Source organism: Phyllobates terribilis, unplaced genomic scaffold, assembly GCF_046119375.1.
Source record: "Phyllobates terribilis strain yellow unplaced genomic scaffold, ASM4611937v1 Scaffold_9__5_contigs__length_417890890, whole genome shotgun sequence".
Lineage (NCBI taxonomy): Eukaryota > Metazoa > Chordata > Amphibia > Anura > Dendrobatidae > Phyllobates > Phyllobates terribilis.
The window spans coordinates 347590168-347612185 of record NW_027362769.1 but is presented as its reverse complement, the minus strand read 5'-3'; the positions used below and the strand labels follow the sequence as shown (position 1 = coordinate 347612185).

The 22018-nt window shown below is 42.1% G+C and overlaps 1 protein-coding gene across 4 annotated transcripts in view; it reads left to right on the top strand.

Annotated features, from left to right (window-relative positions):
* Positions 1–377: 377 nt before the first annotated feature.
* IL4R (interleukin 4 receptor) overlaps positions 378–22018 on the top strand; it is a 53547-nt gene continuing 31906 nt past the window's right edge. Inside the window, exons 1-3 of one of the 4 annotated variants that reach the window (XM_073648111.1) lie at positions 378–594; positions 7678–7807; positions 11687–11799. In XM_073648111.1, the coding sequence (XP_073504212.1) occupies positions 11765–11799 (35 nt within the window). In that variant the 5' untranslated portion in view covers positions 378–594; positions 7678–7807; positions 11687–11764. The remainder of the gene's footprint in view (positions 595–7677; positions 7808–11686; positions 11800–22018) is intronic. The other 3 variants (XM_073648109.1, XM_073648110.1, XM_073648108.1) reach the window with 3 other exon arrangements.

The following is a 22018-nucleotide window of genomic DNA, read 5'->3' as shown; positions in this document are numbered from 1 at the left end:
TGGGCTTAGAGGATCCATCTCACAAGGTGAGACCATAACAGATAGCACAATAAGGCAGTCAAAGTCACCTCTTAAGAATCTCTACTAACTAAATATCTCATAGTCTACCAGGATGAATTTCAAATATGGAGTAAAGAAACTCGTAGATTGGGATCTGTTCCAATAATCATGCCATATTTTATCTTCTGAAAATTCACTTTTATAGCTTTCGTCACTCTCTACAATCCTTCAGAATGTATTTTCGGGATACGTGCAGCTTTTCTGTGCACTTAAACTTGAAGCCACAGGAAGGTTTCAAGTGCTAGAGTTTCATGCAGCTTTCCAAGCTGGAGGAGAAGACAGTTTTAATTTGCATTCAGTCCCTGCCCACAAAGCCCATGTCAGAGCTGGGAAACTATGCACTTTCAAAGTACAGGCGTAGAACAAGAAGTGAGTTCAGTAGGCTGGACTATCCTGCCTTTGAGCTGAAGAGGAAATACGTGTGATGTGACGATAAGAACCGCAGAAGAGACATTCTGGGCCATGTAACTATGAGAAGGAAAAATGTACGCTCACCTCAATCTCTTCAGACAGGTGACTCATGGAAAACGTAAGGTAAGTTTCCCGAATCCTATAGCCATTTATCTATAGGGATCTTACAGCTGGTCAGGACTGCGAAGGGATTCTTGATGGACACATTCAACTAGTGCTGGCCATATGCTAAAGATTAGGCTGGGCCAGACTGTAGTCAGTCAATCCTGCATTGGATTGTTAGTACAGACAATTCGACCATCGGCTACACTGGCAGATCGGGGACATTAAGTGGGCAAATGATCACCATAATCATAAAATCTTGCCATACATGTTTAGTTTCAGCTGACAACAGACAAAAAAGTAGCAGATATCAATCGTTGGCTGAAGTAGTCATGGTTCATTTCGGCGACTTTCATCTTATGTGTATGACAAACTTTAGACAATTGATCTCGAGACATCCAATTTAGGCGAAATTAATATAAATCTAACAATTATCATGGTAGAACTTTACAATTATACGTTCCTCCTCGTAGGTGGTAAGATTTTTGGTCTTCTTGGCAAAGTTTAGTATCATATAAACGCGTGTCCACCATTAGAAAAAGTTTCACCTACCTAGCATCGACGAGGCTTTACTGAAGAAGATTTAGGATCGTCTTTCAAGGGTGATGGTGGCTGTCTTTTTTAAGCTTATAAACCTTGAAATATGATTTATATGTCCTACTGTTGGCATTCTAGATAGTTTTATTGATCAGGACGGTAAACTGCAGAGAAAGCTACCGCTAAGACAGGAGTGAGAGGTAACTGATAGAAGAAGGTCTACCTACTTAGCTTCAGCAAAGCTTTGTTGAAGAAGACTTTAGGATCGACTTATCGGGGTAGCTAGCAATAATTATGGGTCATGGTGGCTCTTTTGTAGACTTATAAATATTAGAAATATAGTCGAGCTGTTCAATTGTTGGCATGCTAGATAATTTTAATGCTAGATACCTGTAGCTCAAGACCAATCTGGACAGTAAACCATAGAGAGAGACACCGCACAAACAGGGGTGAGACGTAACCATATAATCTGCCGTGTCATTTAGTTATGTTACAATTACGTCTCATATTTCTTTTGATTTCTTTATAGTTTTACAAGTATAAAGTTGATTTTGCCACCTGTACAATGCATGGTGGTACCACATTTTTCTATACGTGGTGGTACCTAAGGGTACGTTCACATGTAAAAATTTTAAGTCTTCACCGCAGGTTTATTTTTCCGCAGCATTTGGAAAAATCTCACATACTTTACTACTATTGTAATATATTATAGATTCCCTGCTTGCAAATATGGCATTGAAAATCCACAGCATATCCTAAATCACATTATATTAACCTGAAAAAGATAGCAAAAGTTAACCCCCAATCTTACCAGTTGTGGCTGTCTGATGAGGATAACCCATGTCCTTATGCCCTACCAGACCCCAAATTTCCTCCATACTACACTGTATACTGTATATGTGCTATATCTGTATATTGCTGCAGTTGGCTCACACGTGTTCCTCCAGAACCTGGCTTGCTGCATATTTAGCTTCCTATTCTGGTTTACAGAGCAGTGAAATGTAGAAGTGACAGTGACGAAAATCTGATAAGAATCTGTAGATTTCCAACAATAACAAAAAGGAACAAATGAAATCATGTTGATCGTTATCACAATCCTGTGACACTGACATGTCACACAGAGAAGGGGCAGTTTCATCACAGTTTAGCCGCTTATCACACCTTTATCTGCAGCATCAGACTTGCTGCCTGATTTCCCAGGCACGTCTGTACAAACGACAGTATTTGCAATATTATATACTGTGCATTAACATATACAGTCATAGCCGAAAGTGTTGGCACCCTTGAAATTGTTCCAGAAAATGAAGTATTTCTCCCAGAAAACTATTGCCATTACACATTGTTATACACATGTTTATTTCCTTTGTGTGTATTGGAACAACACAAAAAAACAGAGAAAAAAAGGAAAATTGGACATAATTTCACACAAAATCCCCAAAATGGGCCGGACAAAATTGTTGGCCTCAACTTAATATTTAGTTGGACACCTTTTGGAATAAATAACTGCAATCAATCGCTTCCTATAACCATCAACAGCTTCTTACACCTCTCAAGTGGAATTTTGGACCACTCTCCTTTTGAAAACTGCTCCAGATCTCATATTTGTTTCCATCCATTTCTGGATGCTTCTTGAAGTATATTTGGGGTCACTGTCCTGCTGGAAGACCCATGACCTAGGACGCAAACCCAGCTTTCTGACACTGGGAACTACATTGCCACCCAAAATCCTTTGGTAATCTTCAGATTTTATGATGCCTTGCACACAGTCAAGGCACCCAGTTCCAGAGGCAGCAAAACAACCCCAAAACATCTTCGAACTTCCACCATATTTGACTGTAGGTTCTATGTTCTTTTCTTTGTAGGCCTGTGTAATTGCAATAATTTTCTGGGAGAAATACTTTATTTCCTGGAACAATTTCAAGAGTGCCAACACTTTTGACCTTGACTGTATATATATTTATACATAAGTATATATGCTAGATTATGTGCCATTGTGCATGTATCACACCCATCAGAATGCAAAAGTTGCTTTACTGTCATAGAAGCTGATAAGCTCAATTTTGCCATCTTAAATTGTAGAATCTTGGCTGTTCCAATACAAATAGACATGGGAACCAAGGTAGTCATACAACTGTCGCACAACTTTTCCCATGCTCTGCCCTTAAAAAACAGAGTAAAAATGTTGCATTAAGTGTCCTGTTTGCAACCAAAGATATAAATCAGTATGGACACAAGAAATATCTTGTATCAGTGGTCAAGTATCAGAGTCAGCTGTTAGGATCATGTTGTGCTCAAACGCTATTAACTTGGAGATATAGGATTAATCTGCAGGTTAATAGTGTTACAATGCTGTTCAGCCTTATTACAAGCATGGCTATCTTGAGAAAATGAACTGTATTTCTCCCAGTAGCCCCTGGCTTTCAGTCTGAGTCACCATTAACTATGCTATGAGCGGTGGTTGTAAGTACGCCCAGGCACTTTGATTGACAGCTAGCTTTGTACAAATGCACTGCTTATAGCCACCGTTCTCTGTGTACTAACCGGCGACTGTAGCCACTCCATGCAGGGCTCTATGACTGAAAGCCGGTGGCTGCCGGGAGGAGTAAAGTAAATTTTCTCCCCGTGGCTGCACTTTCATTACGGTGGCCGGACAGCATTGTAATGTATATATTAAGTACGTAATGTATAGAGATGTTGAAGAGCTGAATTGGCATAACACAATGAACATATAATATTTCCTCAATAGTTTTCCAAAGGACTGCAGGTGATTTAACGCAACAATGCAACCCTAATTCTGTCAGGGAGACAAGCCACCACCAGAGGCCTCGGCTGAGCGTTAGAGTGTATGGAGGAGTTGGGAAAGATACAGTGCCTACAAGTAGTATTCAACCCCCTGCAGATTTAGCTGGTTTGATAAGATGCAAATAAGTTAGAGCCTTCAAACTGCAAACGAGAGTAGGTTTTATGAACAGAAGCATAAATCTTACAAACCAAAAAGTTATGTTGCTCAGTTGAATTTTATTAAATTTTAAACATAAAAGTGTGGGTCAATTATTATACAACCCCTATGTTTAATATTTTGTGGAATAACCCTTGTTTGCAATTACAGCTAATAATCGTCTTTTCTAAGACCTGATCAGGCCGGCATAGGTCTGTGGAGTTATCTTGGCCCACTCCTCCATGCAGATCTTCTCCAAGTTATCTAGGTTCTTTGGGTGTCTCATGTGGACTTTATTCTTGAGCTCCTTCCACAAGTTTTCAATTGGGTTAAGGTCAGGAGATTGACTAGGCCACTCCAACACCTTGACTTTTTCCCTCTTGAACCAGGCCTTGGTTTTCTTGGCTGTGTGCTTTGGGTCGTTGTCTTGTTGGAAGATGAAATTACGACCCATCTTAAGATCCTTGATGGAGGAGCGGAGGTTATTGGCCAAAATCTCCAGGTAGGCTGTGCTATCCATCTTCCCATGGATGCGGACCAGATGGCCAGGCCCCTTGGCTGAGAAACAGCCCCACAGCATGATGCTGCCACCACCATGCTTGACTGTAGGGATGGTATTCTTGGGGTCGTATGCAGTGCCATCCAGTCTCCAAACGTCACGTGTGTGGTTGGCACCAAAGATCTCAATCTTGGTCTCATCAGACCATAGAACCTTGAACCAGTCTGTCTCAGAGTCCTCCAAGTGATCATGAGCAAACTGTAGACGAGCCTTGACATGACGCTTTGAAAGTAAAGGTACCATACAGGCTCGTCTGGAACGGAGACCATTGCGGTGGAGTACGTTACTTATGGTATTGACTGAAACCAATGTCCCTACTGCCATGAGATCTTCCCGGAGCTCCTTCCTTGTTGTCCTTGGGTTAGCCTTGACTCTTCGGACAAGCCTGGCCTCGGCACGGGAGGACACTTTCAAAGGCTGTCCAGGCCGTGGAAGGCTAACAGTAGTTCCATAAGCCTTCCACTTACGGATGATGCTCCCAACAGTGGAGACAGGTAGGCCCAACTCCTTGGAAAGGGTTTTGTACCCCTTGCCAGCCTTGTGACCCTCCACGATCTTGTCTCTGATGGCCTTGGAATGCTCCTTTGTCTTTCCCATGTTGACCATGTCTGAGTGCTGTTCACAAGTTTGGGGAGGGTCTTAAATAGTCAGAAAAGGCTGGCAAAAGAGATCTTTAACCCACACATGTGAAGCTCATTATTCTTGGTGCCTGAACTACTTCTTAATACTTTAGGGGGACCAAACAGAATTCTTGTGGTTTGAGGGGTTGAATAATAAATGACACTCTGAATTAACTTTTAACGTTTTAAAAAAAAATAAAAAATTTGCTGCAGTGCATTTCCCACTTCCAGGCTGATCTACAGTACAAATGTCACAATGCCAAGTTAATTCCGCATGTGTCAACCAGCTAAATCTGCAGGGGGTTGAATACTACTTGTAGGCACTGTAGCTGCCTAATGTGTATGACCAGCTTTATGTCATCAGACACAGAATCTTACAGGAATCGCGCAGGTAGGAAGCCAGCATATTGAGTATTGGGACAGCCCATGCAGAGCCATGCCTCCAAAACCACACTTACTAGGAAAATCTCCTTGGTTGAAAATACTCCTCATAAATGCTAGGTGGAGTATTTTGATCCTGCTGGAAAATATTTAGTGCAACCTCTGGCGACTTGTAATTTAGTTCTTAAATTAAAATGATTTTTATTTTCCTAAATACTTTTTTTTTAACCCTAAGAGGTTATAAAATATGGATTAAAATATGGATTAAGTACAACTATCAGAATTAGGGTTCATCGTCAAGGCCAGCCAGGTATCAAGTCATTGTCAGAGTCAGGTATCAAGGTTGGGTACCAGAGTCAGGTGTCAGCTATCGGAAAAGGGTACCAATCTCAGTAAAACATAAAAGTCAAGTATCTAGGTCCAGTATTGGTAATGAGTCAGAGTCTGGCAATATAGGTCTTTTGGTTCTGATGTATGACTCTGATATTTGAGGATACCCCAATATGGACAATGGATGTCAAGGAGACGTGTGCTATTAAAAATATTTCATTTTCAGGGTTAGGTAAAAAGGTTGGACCACCGCAGTCAGAATCTAGTTTCAGTGGCAACTATCAGAAACAAGGTCAGTGACAGGCATGTAAGTCAAATATTATTGTCAGGGGTTAGGTAAAAGGTTGGGTACCAAAGTCAGGGTCTGGTTTCAAAGACAAAAATCAGAGCCAGGGTTCATTATCGGGGCAGGTATTAAAGTCAAGTCTCATTGTAAGGGTCATGTATCCAGGTTGGGAACCTAAGTCAGAGTCTGGTTTCAGAAGCAAATATCGGTGTCAGGGTTCATTATCAAGGTCAAGTATTAAGGTTGGGTACCAGAGACAGTGTCTGGTTTCAGAGACAAATATTAGAGTCCAGATTCAGGGTCAGGTAGCCAAGTTAGGTACCAAAGTCAAGGTCTGGTATCAGAGGCAAATATTGGAGTAAGGTTTCATTATCAAGTATCAAAGTCAAGTGTCAGGGTCAGGTATCAAGTCTGGCTACCAGAGTCAATTGTCAGGGTATGGCAACAGAGAAACAGAGAAAGGTACCAGTCTTAGGGTTCAGGTATCAAAGTGAAGTATCAGGGTCCAGTTTTGGAGATGAGTATCAGAGTCTGGCAACACAGGTCTTGTGGTTCTGATGTATGACTCTGATATTTCAGGACTCACCATTACGGACACTGGATATGTGTACTATTATTCTAAGGTTGTTTCTAGCATGATACAAAGAAGTTAAGACTTTTCCTTAGATTTTTATGGATAGAATAGTTTTTATCGTAAGTGTCAATCAAAGAAACAGGATGTAGTACACATAAGATCAGGATGAAACAGCAGGAGCATGTCGGTGCAAGACCTTACAAAAACAATTCTGGGCATTAGTAAAGTGAATGCCACATGTGACACATCACTGCAAAAGCCCATACTTACCAATACATGGTTAAAATGCCATCTGGTCAATCCCTTCTTTAAATATGGACCTGCTGATGATCTGCTGTTTCCAAGGGAAGCTAGACATTTCGCAAGCAAAAAATCCCTTTGTATGACTTCAATATTCCCTGAAATGTGGGTGTTCCATGCTTTTTCTTCCTTTTTTGGCCATAATAAACAGATTTGACTAAAAATGCATCTTGTTATTTGAAGCCTGGAATATTTGTTGACTGTCGCCCTTATGTAATTTATACCAGAACATTTTTTATATCACCAAAAAGTTTCATAAAGTGGACCATCGATGGAGTATGTATACAAAAAGACAGTTTTGGGGGTGTTTCAATGTTGAGAGGTGTATTATTTTATTTTTTTTTCCCCAAAAATGGTAGTGTAAAACTTATAAAAAGACATACAGGTGCCAGAAGTGTAATTTTGAGACTTGGGTGGGGCCATAAACCCTTAGTAGTTACATCCCTGATGTCTAATGTTTTTGCTATAATAGTGAAGGTTTGACTTCGGTAATCCAAAAGAGACTACCCTACTTTCAAAAAAAGTTGTGACACTGTGTAAATTGTAAAGGAAATCACTTATAGCCATATTTTTTCACAGAACAACGTAGAAGAAAGATCAGAATTTGAACGCTAGACAAATTTCTATTTGAAAAAGTTAACTCATTTAGAAATTGAGGGCAGCAACACATCTGAAAAAGTTGGGACAAGGTTAACAAAAGGCCTGAAAAGTAAGTGGTACTAATGAAAAACAGGTGGAGGGTCAATTTTCAGCTAAGTTACACGACTTTGTATAAAAAGAGCATGTTAGGGAGGCAGAGTCTCCCAGAAGCAAAGATGGTCAGAGGTCACCAATCTGTGAATACCTGCGTCTAAATATTGTAGAAAAATTTTAAGAAAAATGTTCTTCAACATAAAATTGCAAAAATTTGACTATCTGACCATTTACCAGACATAATATAATTAAATGATTCTAAGATTCTCAGTGTATAGAGGAGAGGACCATTCAACTTGTTACCAGCGAACAGGTCAAAAGAGATTTCCAAATCATTGCACTCTTGCTTTCTTTACATTTTACAATTTTTGGGAATTTTTTTTGCTGTATATTCAGGGGGCTGAGAATAGAGCAATTCCATAATACACTATTATTGCATTTGATCTTCCTGTGCTTGCCATGAATGATAAACGGCATTGTGTCAAGGGTCGAATGCCCTGATCATTCATCTGTAACATTCTCCCAACTATCATGTGACATTTTTTTTCATTGGTGTTTTTTGGGTCTCCTCAATCATCTAAAACCTGGGTGTTACTGCATCCCCTCCTCCTAATTTAGCTATGTCCCTGCCAGCAGTTTGTTCCATAGAACAATTCTTTTTCTATATGTTTCCAAAATGATTGTACTCGTCTAGGGTTAAAGTCAATACAATAACAAGGAACTAAAAGCAATGAGAAACAGATGGTCCTATGATGTGTACAAGTCAACACAGAAATTAATTCCGCAGAACTCAAAGAGGAATTAGGTGTGTGCAACCAGGAAGGGAAGGAAGTTTCCTATATTTATTATTTTTGCAGGGCTTCAAAAAATATTAAAAAGATTACAATGTAATTCTGGGCATAAAAAAAATATTGTTAATATTGCAGGGCTTAAGTATACTAATAAATCGCAACATTTTTAAGATATAAAAAAAAACACAGAAATTGCTAATGCATTTTGAAAAAAATAAACAAATACAAAATTATCTTAAATATTTTTCTGTTCACACAGCCATCTAACGGTTTATTTTTTTGTTAGATGAGTTTCAGGACAGACTGACATCATTAAAAAATATTTTTTAATTCCAAGTAATATAAAAAAAAAAAATAATTTTTTAAGGTTTTGTTTTACAGCTCTCATTGTGCTGTGAAAATGACCTGGCAGCATGATTCTTCGGGTCAGTACAATTACAGCAATAGCGAGCTTATATAGTTTCCTTAATTATTTTAGTAGCTTAAAAAAATTCAGGACCCATAACAGAATTTTTCTTTTGTTGATAGAGGATTATATGAAGCTTGTTTTTTGCATGTCGAGTTGTAGTTTTTATTTGTTCCAGTTTGGGGTAAATATCACATTTTGATCTGTTTGTACTGTATTTTAAGAGGGAGGTGCTGCAACAAACAAAAACACAATTTGCCTCATGGGTTAACTAGATCTATTTATCTGGGCACTGTATGGAGCAATTTATCTGGGCACTGTGTGGAGCAATTTATCTGGGCACTGTATGGAGCAATTTATCTGGGCACTGTGTGGAGCAATTTATCTGGGCACTGTGTGGAGCTATTTATCTGGGCACTGTGTGGAGCAATTTATCTGGGCACTGTGTGGAGCTATTTATCTGGGCACTGTGTGGAGCTATTTATCTGGGCACTGTATGGAGCTATTTATCTGGGCACTGTGTGGAGATATTTATCTGGGCACTGTGTGGAGCTATTTATCTGGGCACTGTGTGGAGCTATTTATCTGGGCACTGTATGGAGCTATTTATCTGGGCACTGTGTGGAGCTATTTATATGGGCACTGTATGGAGCAATTTATCTGGGCACTGTGTGGAGCTATTTATCTGGGCACTGTGTGGAGCTATTTATCTGGGCACTGTATGGAGCAATTTATCTGGGCACTGTGTGGAGCTATTTATCTGGGCACTGTATGGAGCTATTTATCTGGGCACTTTGTGGAGCTATTTATCTGGGGACTGTATGGAGCAATTTATCTGGGCACTGTATGGAGCTATTTATCTGGGCACTGTGTAGAACTATTTATGTGGGCATTGTATGGAGCTTTTTACCTGACACTGTATGGAGCTATTTATATGGGCACTGTGTGGAACTGTTTATCTGGGCACTGTGTGGAGCTATTTATCTGGGCACTGTGTGGAGCTATTTATCTGGGCACTTTGTGGAGCTATTTATTTGGGCACTGTATGGGGCAATTTATCAGGGCACTGTGTGGAGCTATTTATCAGGGCACTGTGTGGAGCTATTTATCAGAGCACTGTGTGGAGCTATTTATCTGGCCACTTTGTGGAGCTATTTATTTGGGCACTGTATGGAGCAATTTATCAGGGCACTGTGTGGAGCTATTTATCAGGGCACTGTGTGGAGCTATTTATTTGGGCACTGTATGGAGCAATTTATCAGGGCACTGTGTGGAGCTATTTATCAGGGCACTGTGTGGAGCTATTTATCAGGGCACTGTGTGGAGCTATTTATCTGGCCACTTTGTGGAGCTATTTATTTGGGCACTTTATGGAGCAATTTATCAGGGCACTGTGTGGAGCTATTTATCAGGGCACTGTGTGGAGCTATTTATCTGGGCACTTTGTGGAGCTATTTATCAGGGCACTGTGTGGAGCTATTTATCTGGGCACTTTGTGGAGCTATTTATCAGGGCACTGTGTGGAGCTATTTATCTGGGCACTGTGTGGAGCTATTTATCTGGGCACTTTGCGGAGCTATTTATCAGGGCACTGTGTGGAGCTATTTATCTGGGCACTTTGTGGAGCTATTTATCAGGGCACTGTGTGGAGCTATTTATCTGGCCACTTTGTGGAGCTATTTATTTGGGCACTGTATGGAGCAATTTATCAGGGCACTGTGTGGAGCTATTTATCAGGGCACTGTGTGGAGCTATTTATTTGGGCACTGCATGGAGCAATTTATCAGGGCACTGTGTGGAGCTATTTATCAGGGCACTGTGTGGAGCTATTTATCAGGGCACTGTGTGGAGCTATTTATTTGGGCACTGTATGGAGCAATTTATCAGGGCACTGTGTGGAGCTATTTATCAGGGCACTGTGTGGAGCTATTTATCAGGGCACTGTGTGGAGCTATTTATCAGGGCATTGTGTGGAGCTATTTATCAGGGCACTGTGTGGAGCTATTTATCAGGGCACTGTGTGGAGCTATTTATCAGGGCATTGTGTGGAGCTATTTATCAGGGCACTGTGTGGAGCTATTTATCAGGGCATTGTGTGGAGCTATTTATCAGGGCACTGTGTGGAGCTATTTATCAGGGCACTGTGTTGAGCTATTTATCAGGGCACTGTGTGGAGCTATTTATCAGGGCACTGTGTGGAGCTATTTATCAGGGCACTGTGTTGAGCTATTTATCAGGGCACTGTGTGGAGCTATTTATCAGGGCACTGTGTGGAGCTATTTATCAGGGCACTGTGTGGAGCTATTTATCAGGGCACTGTGTGGAGCTATTTATGTGGGCATTGTGTGGAACTGTTTATCTGGGCACAGTGTGGAGCCTATTACACACTGCTGTCCCTTTTTCCTCTTACATGGAAGGTATGCAACTCTGATTCTGCACTAAAGCCTGTATTAGACCATAGAGCTGAGTTCACACTTCTATAGCCTTCCCAGCTAAACTATCCCAGTATTCTTTGATGCCTCTGAGTTTTTCTCATAACTTACATTCTGAAAAGTGTCTATTTTAGATATTGTACAATAATGAAGAGTCCCATTTCCCATTTCATTATCGGGGTGCAGCTAAGTTATTAGGAGAGTTTCTGATAATGAACTTATCTCGATATATCTTTAACATTTGATTATTGTTTCTTAATCTGCAGGCTTTATTAAAATCTCTTTGAAATGAAGACAATGGCAGCCGTGCGGACGGAATCAGAGATTGCACGGATCAGTTTGATATGGACTGCAGCATTAGTAATTGCACCAAGCGCCTGTAAGTTATCTGCTTCATGTGTGTGTGTGATTGTGGACCTTTTTTTATAGTTTTCCCAGTTTTATACAAACTGTATAAAAACTGGGAAAACTATAATAATAATGTAATATTATAATGTATAATAAAACATCTTTCAAATTTTACTGTGTGTTACATGTCATCATTTTCAATATCTCTGCTTGTTGTCAGTGAATAGGGGCATTCTTGTTTACATCCATAGATTAAAAATACATAAAGGGCAACTGTATTTTCAAGTTACTTTTAAGAATAAGCTGTCCTGTGTGCATTAAGAATATCCTACCTCTGGTTATTAAATGACTTGTACTCTGCATTTTCACCTGTTTTCCCCTTTGCATGCTCAATCTCTTAATTTGCAATTGATTCTGAGCTGGTAGGGGGGATTAGCTACTATAATGTATCCCATACACAGCACAGCACACACACAGAGAGTGATTCCTGCTCTTCATACCTTAATTGACACACAGAGTGAAGCAGCAGCAACACGGAGGACAATATACCGCAGCACTGAGCTGTGTAGATGTGAATTCAGCTCTAGGATGGTGTAAAAGACTTGTTAGAAAGCTCAGCATGATCTTTCTGTGTCTACATCTGCTTGTTTCCTTATTTCTCTTCTCTGGAGTCTGAGTTGAGCTGTTTTTCCAGAGTGGATAAATTCAGGGGTGGGGGTAGGTGTTAGAACCCTCCTGTTAGTTTTTTCTATCTTGTGTTTTGCGGTCACGTGACCATCTGCCTATATATTCCAGCTCCGCCCTTCAGGCTTTGCTGGACTTCAGTGTTGTTTGACTGTCTTGCTAGCCTGGTGCTTCGGTGCCTATCTCTGTCAGTTCGCTTGGTCCTCTGGGACCTCTAGTACTGGGAGACATCCGTATTTTGGTTCGTTCTCCAAATTAGGGTCAGCGGTGCCGGAGGAGGAGAATTTTTCCTGTGATTTGGAGAGAGTTTGGACTAATGTACGTTGCAACCTTCAAGAGGCTAACAAGAAATCCAAGAAGTATTTTGACAGGAAACGTAAAGAGGTTTTGTTTACTGTGGGTGACATGGTTTGGTTGTCCTCGAAGAACCTGCGGTTGAGGATTTCCTCTAAAAAACTGGGTCCTAAGTTTGTGGGTCCATTTAAAGTGCTTCAGGTTGTTAACCCGTCTGCTGTTAGGTTGGATGTCCCTACTTCCTGGAAGATTAATCCTGTGTTTCATGTTTCCTTGTTGAAAAAGGCTGACGTTTCTGATAGGGACGCCACTGTCACAGTTCCTCCTGTGGTGGAAGACGGCGAATTTGAGATTTCGCGTATCTTGAATTCTAGATGGCATAGAGGGAGATTACAGTATCTTGTCTCCTGGAAGTGTTTCGGTCCCGAAGACAACTCCTGGGTAAGGATGGATGATGTCTCTGCTCCTAGGCTTGTTAAAGCTTTCCACAGGAGGTTTCCGGATAGGCCTGGGCCTGGAGGATCCGGAGGATCCTCATAAAAGAGGGGGTACTGTTAGAACCCTCCTGTTAGTTTTTTCTATCTTGTGTTTTGCGGTCATGTGACCATCTGCCTATATATTCCAGCTCCGCCCTTCTGACTTTGCTGGACTCCAGTGTTGTTTGACTGTCTTGCTAGCCTGGTGCTTCGGTGCCTATCTCTGTCAGTTCACTTGGTCCTCTGGGACCTCTAGTACTTTTTGTCAGTTTGTCTTTTGTGTTCTATAACAACTTCTGTTTAGGAGGTGTCCCATTTTTATCCCAGTCCTTAGTTCTTTTAGGGACCCCTCCCTTAATTCTATAGGTCTTCGTTCAGACTAGCCGAGGACGAAGGCGGGTCTGTTCACTAGGAACAGGCAGCCCACTACATCGTAGGGATTCAGCTTAGTCTTACTGTAGGGACAGCTTTCCCCTATCTTTCCTTAGTTCTTGTTGCAGATCATAACAGTAGGGACAGAAGAGGCTGATAAGTGGAGAAAGAAGCAGGATTCTCTGAGATGATATAATACAAAATTTCTTACAATATCCTATACTATTGGTTTATGCAAAGTTTGTTGAAACTACACTTTCTTTTTAACAGACCTAAATTAGAAAATAAACAAAATGTGTATGAAACCACAATTCATGATAACTAAACATATATAGTCATTGTTATTTCAACAAACTTTTCATGAATTAATAATGCAAGCGAATATAAGAAATTTTGTAATATATCTGATCAGAAAAATATAATTCTTTCTCTCCTTATAAGCTCCTTCTTCCCTGTCTCCTCAAATCATTCACTGTGAAAATCTGTGAAAAAACTATAAATACGGAGAAAATCTGTCTTGGCCAAAACAAGACAAAGTAATTGAGGGATCAGATTACAGCTGCCTATTGAAGTCTATGAAGCTGTCTATCGAAGTCTATGAAGGGGTAAGGGGATGGAACAGAGTGAGAGAAAGAGAAGGATATAAAAATTCACAGATTTGCTTCTGCTTTCTATTAAAAGTATTTTTTATCTCATCCCAGTGTAGTATTCACAGCTACACTGCACAGTAGTGCTGTCAAATGTCTTCCAAGTTGCTGCTGCTTCTGAACATGTGTTACATATACACAAAAAAGTAGGAATCCTTCATGTCTCAGTGTGTTCTGTATGGGAGATATAGCAGCTAGTTTCCATCTACTAACTCAGAAACAACTGAAAATTAGAGATGGAGACTGCAAAGGGGAAAGCTCGTGAAAAAATGCAGGACAAAAGGCATATAATGACCAGACATACTGTTCTTCCTAATGCATACACAGGGCTGCTCATTTTGAAAAGTCACTGAAATGTCAGATACCCTATACCTGTGTTTGGTAGCACTGATACTCTGATCAATCAAACCAAGGGGCAAAAGCGCTCAGCTTATCCAAGAGCATGAGCACAGTGGTGGACAATCTACGGGTTTATGTACGTAATTACCTACAGTACCTTGGAAAGTATTCATAAACATGAACTTTTCCACATTTTTTCACGTTACACCCACAAACTTAAATGTATTTTAAGGGGATTTTATGTGATATACCAACACAAAATAGCAAGTATTTGTGAAGTATAAGGGAAATGGTACATGGTTTTCTAAATATTTTAAAAATATAAATCTGAAAATTGTGACAAATATTTGTATTCAGCCCCCCTGTAGTCTGATATCCCTAAATAAAATCCTGAATGACTAATTGCCTTCAGAAGTCACATAATTAGTAAATTGAGTCCACCATGTGTAATGTATTCTCAGTATATCTACAGCTGTTCTGTGAAGACCACAGAGGTTTGTTTGAGAACATTAGGGATGAAACAGCATCATGAAAACAAAGGAACACACCAGACAGGTCAGGGATAAAGTTGTGGAGAAGAGTAAAGCTGGGTAAGGTTATAAAAAAATAGCCCCAATCTCTGAATTTCTCATGGAACACTGTTTAATCCATCATCCAAAAATGGAACAACTGCAATCTTACCCAGATATGGCCGTCCACCTAAACTGACATCCCAAAAGGGCTGTATTTTCCACTAAGCACTGGCGGTCTGGTGCCTTAGGCGGTGGGTTACAGGCGGCAGCACTGGCCTGCCATGAGTGTAAAAAACAAAACAAACAACAATTGATTTCTCCCCCTTTTTCCCCTCCACCAGATCGGCATCTTCGCCAAGGGAGGAGGGGAGGGCGCAATGTCACAAGTTCCTGACATTCACTCATATTCATGTCTTCAAAGGTGGGAATACAAATGAATAGGCAAGAATCAGCAATCCTGGGATCAGCGCCCTGCCCAAGAGGGGACAGCATGGGTGTAGTGACCTAATTATGAAATTTGGAGATTATAGCTAGGGTTGGGATGCTCTTTATGAATATGAGGCTGTAATGGGGGGCTGTGTAGATGGACTCTGGAGATGGGGCAGTAAAAGGGGTTCCTATGGAGATGGGCAGTATATGGGAGTACCTATGAAGATAGGGCAGTATAAGAGGCACCCTATGGAGATGGGGCAGTATAAGAGGGTCCCTATGGAAATGCTGCAGTATAATAGGGTCACTATGGAGAATGGGCAGTATAAGAGGGTCACTATGGAGAATGGGCAGAATAAAGGGGCCCCTATGGAGATGGGGCAGTATAAGAGGGTGCCTATGGAGATGGGGCAGTATGAGGGGGTCTCTATGGAAATGGGGCAGTATAAAAGGGTCCCTATGGAGATGGGGTAGCATAAGAGGGTCCCTATGTAGATGAGGCTGTATAAGGGGGTCCCTATGGAGATGGGGCAGCATAAGGGGGTTCCTATGTAGATGGGGCAGTATAGGAGTCTCTGGATGACTATAGGGCAGTATACGGGGGCTCTGTATGGAGATGGAGCAGTATAGGAGGGCTCTGGATGGAGATGGGGCAGTATAGGGGGGCTCTGTATGGCAGTCTTTGGATGGAGATGGGGCAGTATAGTTGGTCCCTTGAGGGAGCTGGAGCATTTAGGAGGGCTCTTTATGGAAATGGGGCAGTCTAGGGGGCTTTGTATGAAAATGGGGCAGTATAGGGGGTCTTTGAATGGAAATGGGGAGGTGTAGGGGGTCTCTGTATATAGATAGAGCAGTTTAGGGGGTCTGTGGATGGAAATGGGCCAGTCTAGTGGGGCTCTGGATGGATATGGGGCAGTATAGGGGGGCTCTGGATGGCAGTCTCTGGATGGAGCTGGGACAGTATAGGGGGTCTGGATGGAGATGAGGCAGTCTACAGGGCTCTGTATGGAGATGGTACAGTCTAGGGGGTTCAATATGGATATGAGGCAGTATAGGTGCACTCTATATAGAGATGGGGCAGTTTTATGGTCTTTGTGTGGAGATGAGACATTAATAAAGGGCTCTCCTGGAGATGGGGCAGTATAGGGGGACTCTGTATGGAGAAGGGCCAGCAAAGGGGCGCTCTACATGGATATGGGGCATTGTTTGTGCCTGTGTGGAGATGGGGTGGACACGGTGTGGTGATGTGGCAGTACAGGGGGACTCTGTGTGGAGAAGGGGCAGTACTAAGGGGGCTCTGTATGATGATGGCGCAGTATGGAGAGGCTATCTATGGAGATGGGGCAGTATGGGAAGTCTGTGAATAGAGAAGGGGCAGCATGGGGGGGCTGTCTATGAAGAAGGGGCAGTATGGGGGGCTGTCTATGAAGAAGGGGCAATATGGAAGGTTAGTATGGAGAGGAGGTTCTGTATGGAGTGGGTGGGGACAGTGTAAAGAGGAGGTCAATATTGAGTGAAGGCATAGTGGGGGGCTCAGCATGGGGGGAAAAATGTGCAGGGCATAGTTAATTAAGGATGAAGATATTGTGGTTATAACTCATAAGGGAGGACAGTGGCGGTTGTAGTTCACCAAGGCATACATTATGGTGGTGGTTATAGTATAAAAGGGGGGGCTGTATGGTGGGAATATTTCATAGAAGACGGCAGTGTGGACACTATGTAATATAAGAGAGCCAATGTGGTGATCATTTTTTTGTGCAGGGAGCACAGTGATGGGCAATTATCTATTCCGTGGCACAGTGTAGGACTTATTTTGGCCAGAGCATGCGCAGATATTTTTGTTCAGGAGCATTATAATGACACTGTAATTTTTAAGGGCACCGTGTGGGGATGTGCTGCAGAAGACCGGAGAAGAGGGAAGTCTGCAGAGGCGAGCTGTGGATGGGAAAAGTCATCCTGACATCAGGACCATTGTTAAGGAGATACTGGGAGTTTCAGGTTCATGCAATACAATTGTATATAAGGGGGACTGTCCTGATATTGTAGTTGATTGCTGGACTATACTTGGTACTGTATTTGTGCACTGATGTTGGTTCTGGTGATGTATTCATGTACTGATGGTGCTTCAGGTGATGTATTCGTGTACAGATGGTGGCTCTGATGTTGTAATCATGCACTTATGGTGGTTCTGTATTCTTGTACTGATGGTGGTGCTGGAATCCTGTACTGATGGTAGTTCAGGTGCTGTATTCATATACTGATGATGGCTCTGGTACTGTATTCTTGTTGTGACGGTGGTTCTGGTGATGTAATCACGTACTGATGGTGGTTCCGGTGATGTAGTAATGAACTGTTTGTGGTTCTGGTGATGTATTCATGTACTGATGGGGTTTTGGTGATGTTGTCATGAACTGACGGTGATTCTGGTGATGTAGTCTTGTAGACGTAGTAATCTTTAATTTATTAGACTAGATACTTGATCATTATAGGGTCAGTGTGTCGGACTGAAGATAGTCATATAAAAGATGCGATATATATCAGCCAATCAAGTGTTTGACTAAAGCCCCATACATTTTAGACAGCTGTCCAATCTCGCCAGGTTCTCCCATATTCAGATGCTGCGCGGTACTATGTTCTCTGTGAGAAAGTTCTGTCAGACATCTCTGGTGGTGGCTTATCAGTTATCTGTATCTCCCCTGACAATCATTAGTCAAAAGTATTCATACACAGAACCCGCTGATTTCGGCTGGCTTGGCCAATTTTAAGGAGTGGTCTGGACCTTTGTTTCAGGGGCTGGCCTAGTCCCTGCTGTGTCACTGTGCAATGTGCACAATGACAGTGTGCTCTCTGGCCGGCTCAGATCAGAATTAATGAGCTGGCAACAAAGCGCACTGTCATTGTGCACACTGCACAATGCACATTGCACAGGGATTAGCCCAGCCCCTGAAACAAGTGTCACTGATGACACTTCTTTTCAGAGAGGAGATAGAGGCTGCAGCAGGGATCATGCACTTGGATCCTCAAACGAAGAATCATCAAAATGGAAGTAATAAAAAGAAAAAAAATATAAAAGTTACATAGTGTAGTTAAGGAAGGATATGGAATTTTTAATGAAAGTATATTAGAAAATATATTAGATTATGGCATACAGTGGGTACGTAAAGTATTCAGACTCCTTTAAATTTTTCACTCTTTGTTTCATTGCAGCCATTTGGTAAATTCTAAAAAGTTCATTTTTTTTCTCATTAAAGTACACTCTGCACCCCATCTTGACTGAAAAAAAAAACAGAAATGTAGAAATTTTTGCAAATGTATTAAAAAAGAAAAACTGAAATATCACATGGTCATAAGTATTCAGATCCTTTGCTCAGACACTAATATTTAAGTCACATGCTGTCCATTTCCTTGTGATCCTACTTGAAATGGTTCTGCTCCTTCATTGGAGACCAGCTGTGTTTAATTAAACTGATAGGACTTGATTTGGAAAGGCAAACACCTGTCTATATAAGACCTCACAGCTCACAGTGCATGTCAGACCAAATGAGAATCATGAGCTCAAAGGAACTGCCCAAGGAGCTCAGAGACAGAATTGTGGCAAGGCACAGATCTGGACAAGGTTACAAAAGAATTTCTGCATTACTCAAGGTTTCTAAGAGCACAGTGGCCTCCATAATCCTTAAATGGAAGAAGTTTGGGACCACCAGAAGTCTTCCTAGACCTGGCCAAACTGAGCAATCGTGGGAGAAGAGCCTTGGGGAGAGAGGTAAAGAAGAACCCCAAGATCACTGTGGCTGAGCTCCAGAGATGCAGTAAGGAGATGGGAGAAAGTTCCACAAAGTCAACTATCACTGCAGCCCTCTACCAGTCGGGCCTTTATGGCAGAGTGGCCTAACGGAAGCCTCTCCTCAGTGCAAGACATATGAAAGCCCGCAGAGTTTGCTCAAAAACACATGAAGGACTTCCAGACTATGAGAAATAAGATTCTCTGGTCTGATGAGGCGAAGATAGAACTTTTTGGTGATAATTCTAAGCGGTATGTGTGGAGAAAACCAGGCACTGCTCATCACCTGCCCAATACAATCCCAACAGTGAAACATGGTGGTGGCAGCATCATGCTATGGGGGTGTTTTTCAGCTGCAGGGACAGGATGACTGGTTGCAATTGAAGTAAACATGAATGCGGCCAAGTACAGAGATATCCTGGATGAAAACCTCTTCCAGAGTGCTCTGGACCTCAGACTTGGCCAAAGGTTCACCTTCCAACAAGACAATGACCCTAAGCACACAGCCAAAATAACAAAGGAGTGGCTTCAGTACAACTCTGTGACCATTCTTGACTGGCCCAGCCAGAGCCCTGACCTAAACCCAATTGAGCATCTCTGGAGAGACCTGAAAATGGCTGTCCACCAACGTTCACCATCCAACCTGACGAAACTGGAGAGGATCTGCAATGAAGAATAGCAGAGGATCCCCAAATCCAGGTGTGAAAAACTTGTTGCATCATTCCCAAGAAGACTCATGGCTGTACTAGCTCAAAAGGGGGCTTCTACTCAATACTGAGCAAAGGGCATGAATACTTATGACCATGTCATATTTCAGTTTTTCTTTTTTAATAAATTTGCAAAAATTTCTACATTTCTGTTTCTTTTTCAGTCAAGATGGGGTGCAGAGTGTACTTGTAAAGGGGTCTGAATACTTTCTGTACCCACTGTAGATAGGCATTTAGGATGACAATTAATTTGCGTTTCGGAACACCCCTTTAACTTAATGTGTACGGTTGCCTTAACTATTATGTAAAGGGGTATGTACACATGATGTCTTTAGACATCTGCAAAGCCAACAAATTATTCAGACTCTTCAGGATACCCATGTGACTTTTGTCCTGAAATGACTTTTCTTCTTCTTTTCTTTAATTTTTTCCATCATCTTTTGGCCACTTTTTATTATTTACCGTATTTTCCGGACCATAAGACGCACCGAACCATAAGATGCACCCCAAATGTTTAGGAGGAAAATAGGGAAAAAAATGTAATGTGTCAAATGAGGTCCCATCTTACAGTCTGAATTCAGCTTACCGGCAGGTGGGGGTCGGCGGTGGTGTTGGAGCGAGGTCACAGGAGGTGCGACGCTACGGAGTGATGCTGCGAGTCCCATCCCAGGCTGGTAGAAGGGCAGGCTGGTAGAAGGGGGTGCTAGGCAGTGCGGGGGCTCTGCTGACATTTTGTGAAAGCCCGGAGCCCCCGCACTTACATGGTTTCAATGCAGCGGTCTCCGGGAAAATGGCCACTGGATGTGGTACATGCACAGATTGAGATCTTGGGAGCCAAGATCTCTGGAGACGAGATCTCAGTGCCGAGATCTCAATCTGCACATGCGCCGCCTGCAGCAGCCATTTTCCTGGAGAACCGCCGCATTGAAACTATGTAAGTGCAGGGGCTTTCAGAAAATGTCGGCAGAGCCACTGCACAGTCGAGCACCACTGAACACCCCCTTCTACCATCCTGGGATTGGACTCGCAGCATCATCCCGCAGAATCGAGCATCAGCCTGGGACTTGCAGCATAGCCCCGCAGCGTCGAACCTCCAAACACGCCATCCTCCGAGCCCAGGGCTCGCAGTATCGCCCGACTCCTGCTGCTGCCACCGCCCGGTCTATTATGCCCACCCCTGTTTTCCCCCCAAATTTGTGGGGGGGGGGGTAGGGGGGTGCGTCTTATAGTCCAAAAAATACGGTAAATTGGATTCAATAAACTTAGTATAGACCATTCATTCTTTTAACAGCTTGTCCTCTCTGGAAACTAAAAAAGGGAAGAAACTTAAAAGACTGAACATATGCACAGCAAGTTGTTTTTATACTGTATGGCATATGTTCAGTCTTTTTAGCACTTATTTGGCATTTTTTCAAACACTTTACAGAGCGAAATCACCTAAAAAAGACGTTGTGTGCGCATACCCTTAGTCTAACTTACCAGGGGACGTAACCACTTAAAGTGCCTAGGGTAGCATGAACGTCAAGTACGGCCCTGCATCCTAAGCAAAGAGAGCACTAATTAGAGTCACTGCGGAGGAACTGCAGAGATCCACAGCTCAGGTGCGAGAATCTGTCCACAAGACAACTATTAGGCGTATACTCCAGAAATCTGACCTTCATGGAAGTAGCAAGAAGAAAACCATTTTTGAAAGCCATAAGAAGTCCCGCTTTCAGTTTGAAAAAAGCAATGTAGGGGACACAGCTAGCATGTAGAAGAAGGTGCTCTGGTCAGATGAGACCAAAGTTCAATATGCTGTGTGTGGCAGAAAACTAACCCTGTACAACACCCTGAAAACACCATCCCCACTGTCACACATGGTGGTGGCACCATCATGCTGTGGGGAGGCTTTTCTTCAGTAAGGACAGGTAAGTTGGTCAGAGTTGATGGGAAGATGGATGGAGCTAAATACAGGACAATCCTGGAGGAAAACCTGTGAGAGGCTGCAAAAGACTTGAGACTGGGGAGTA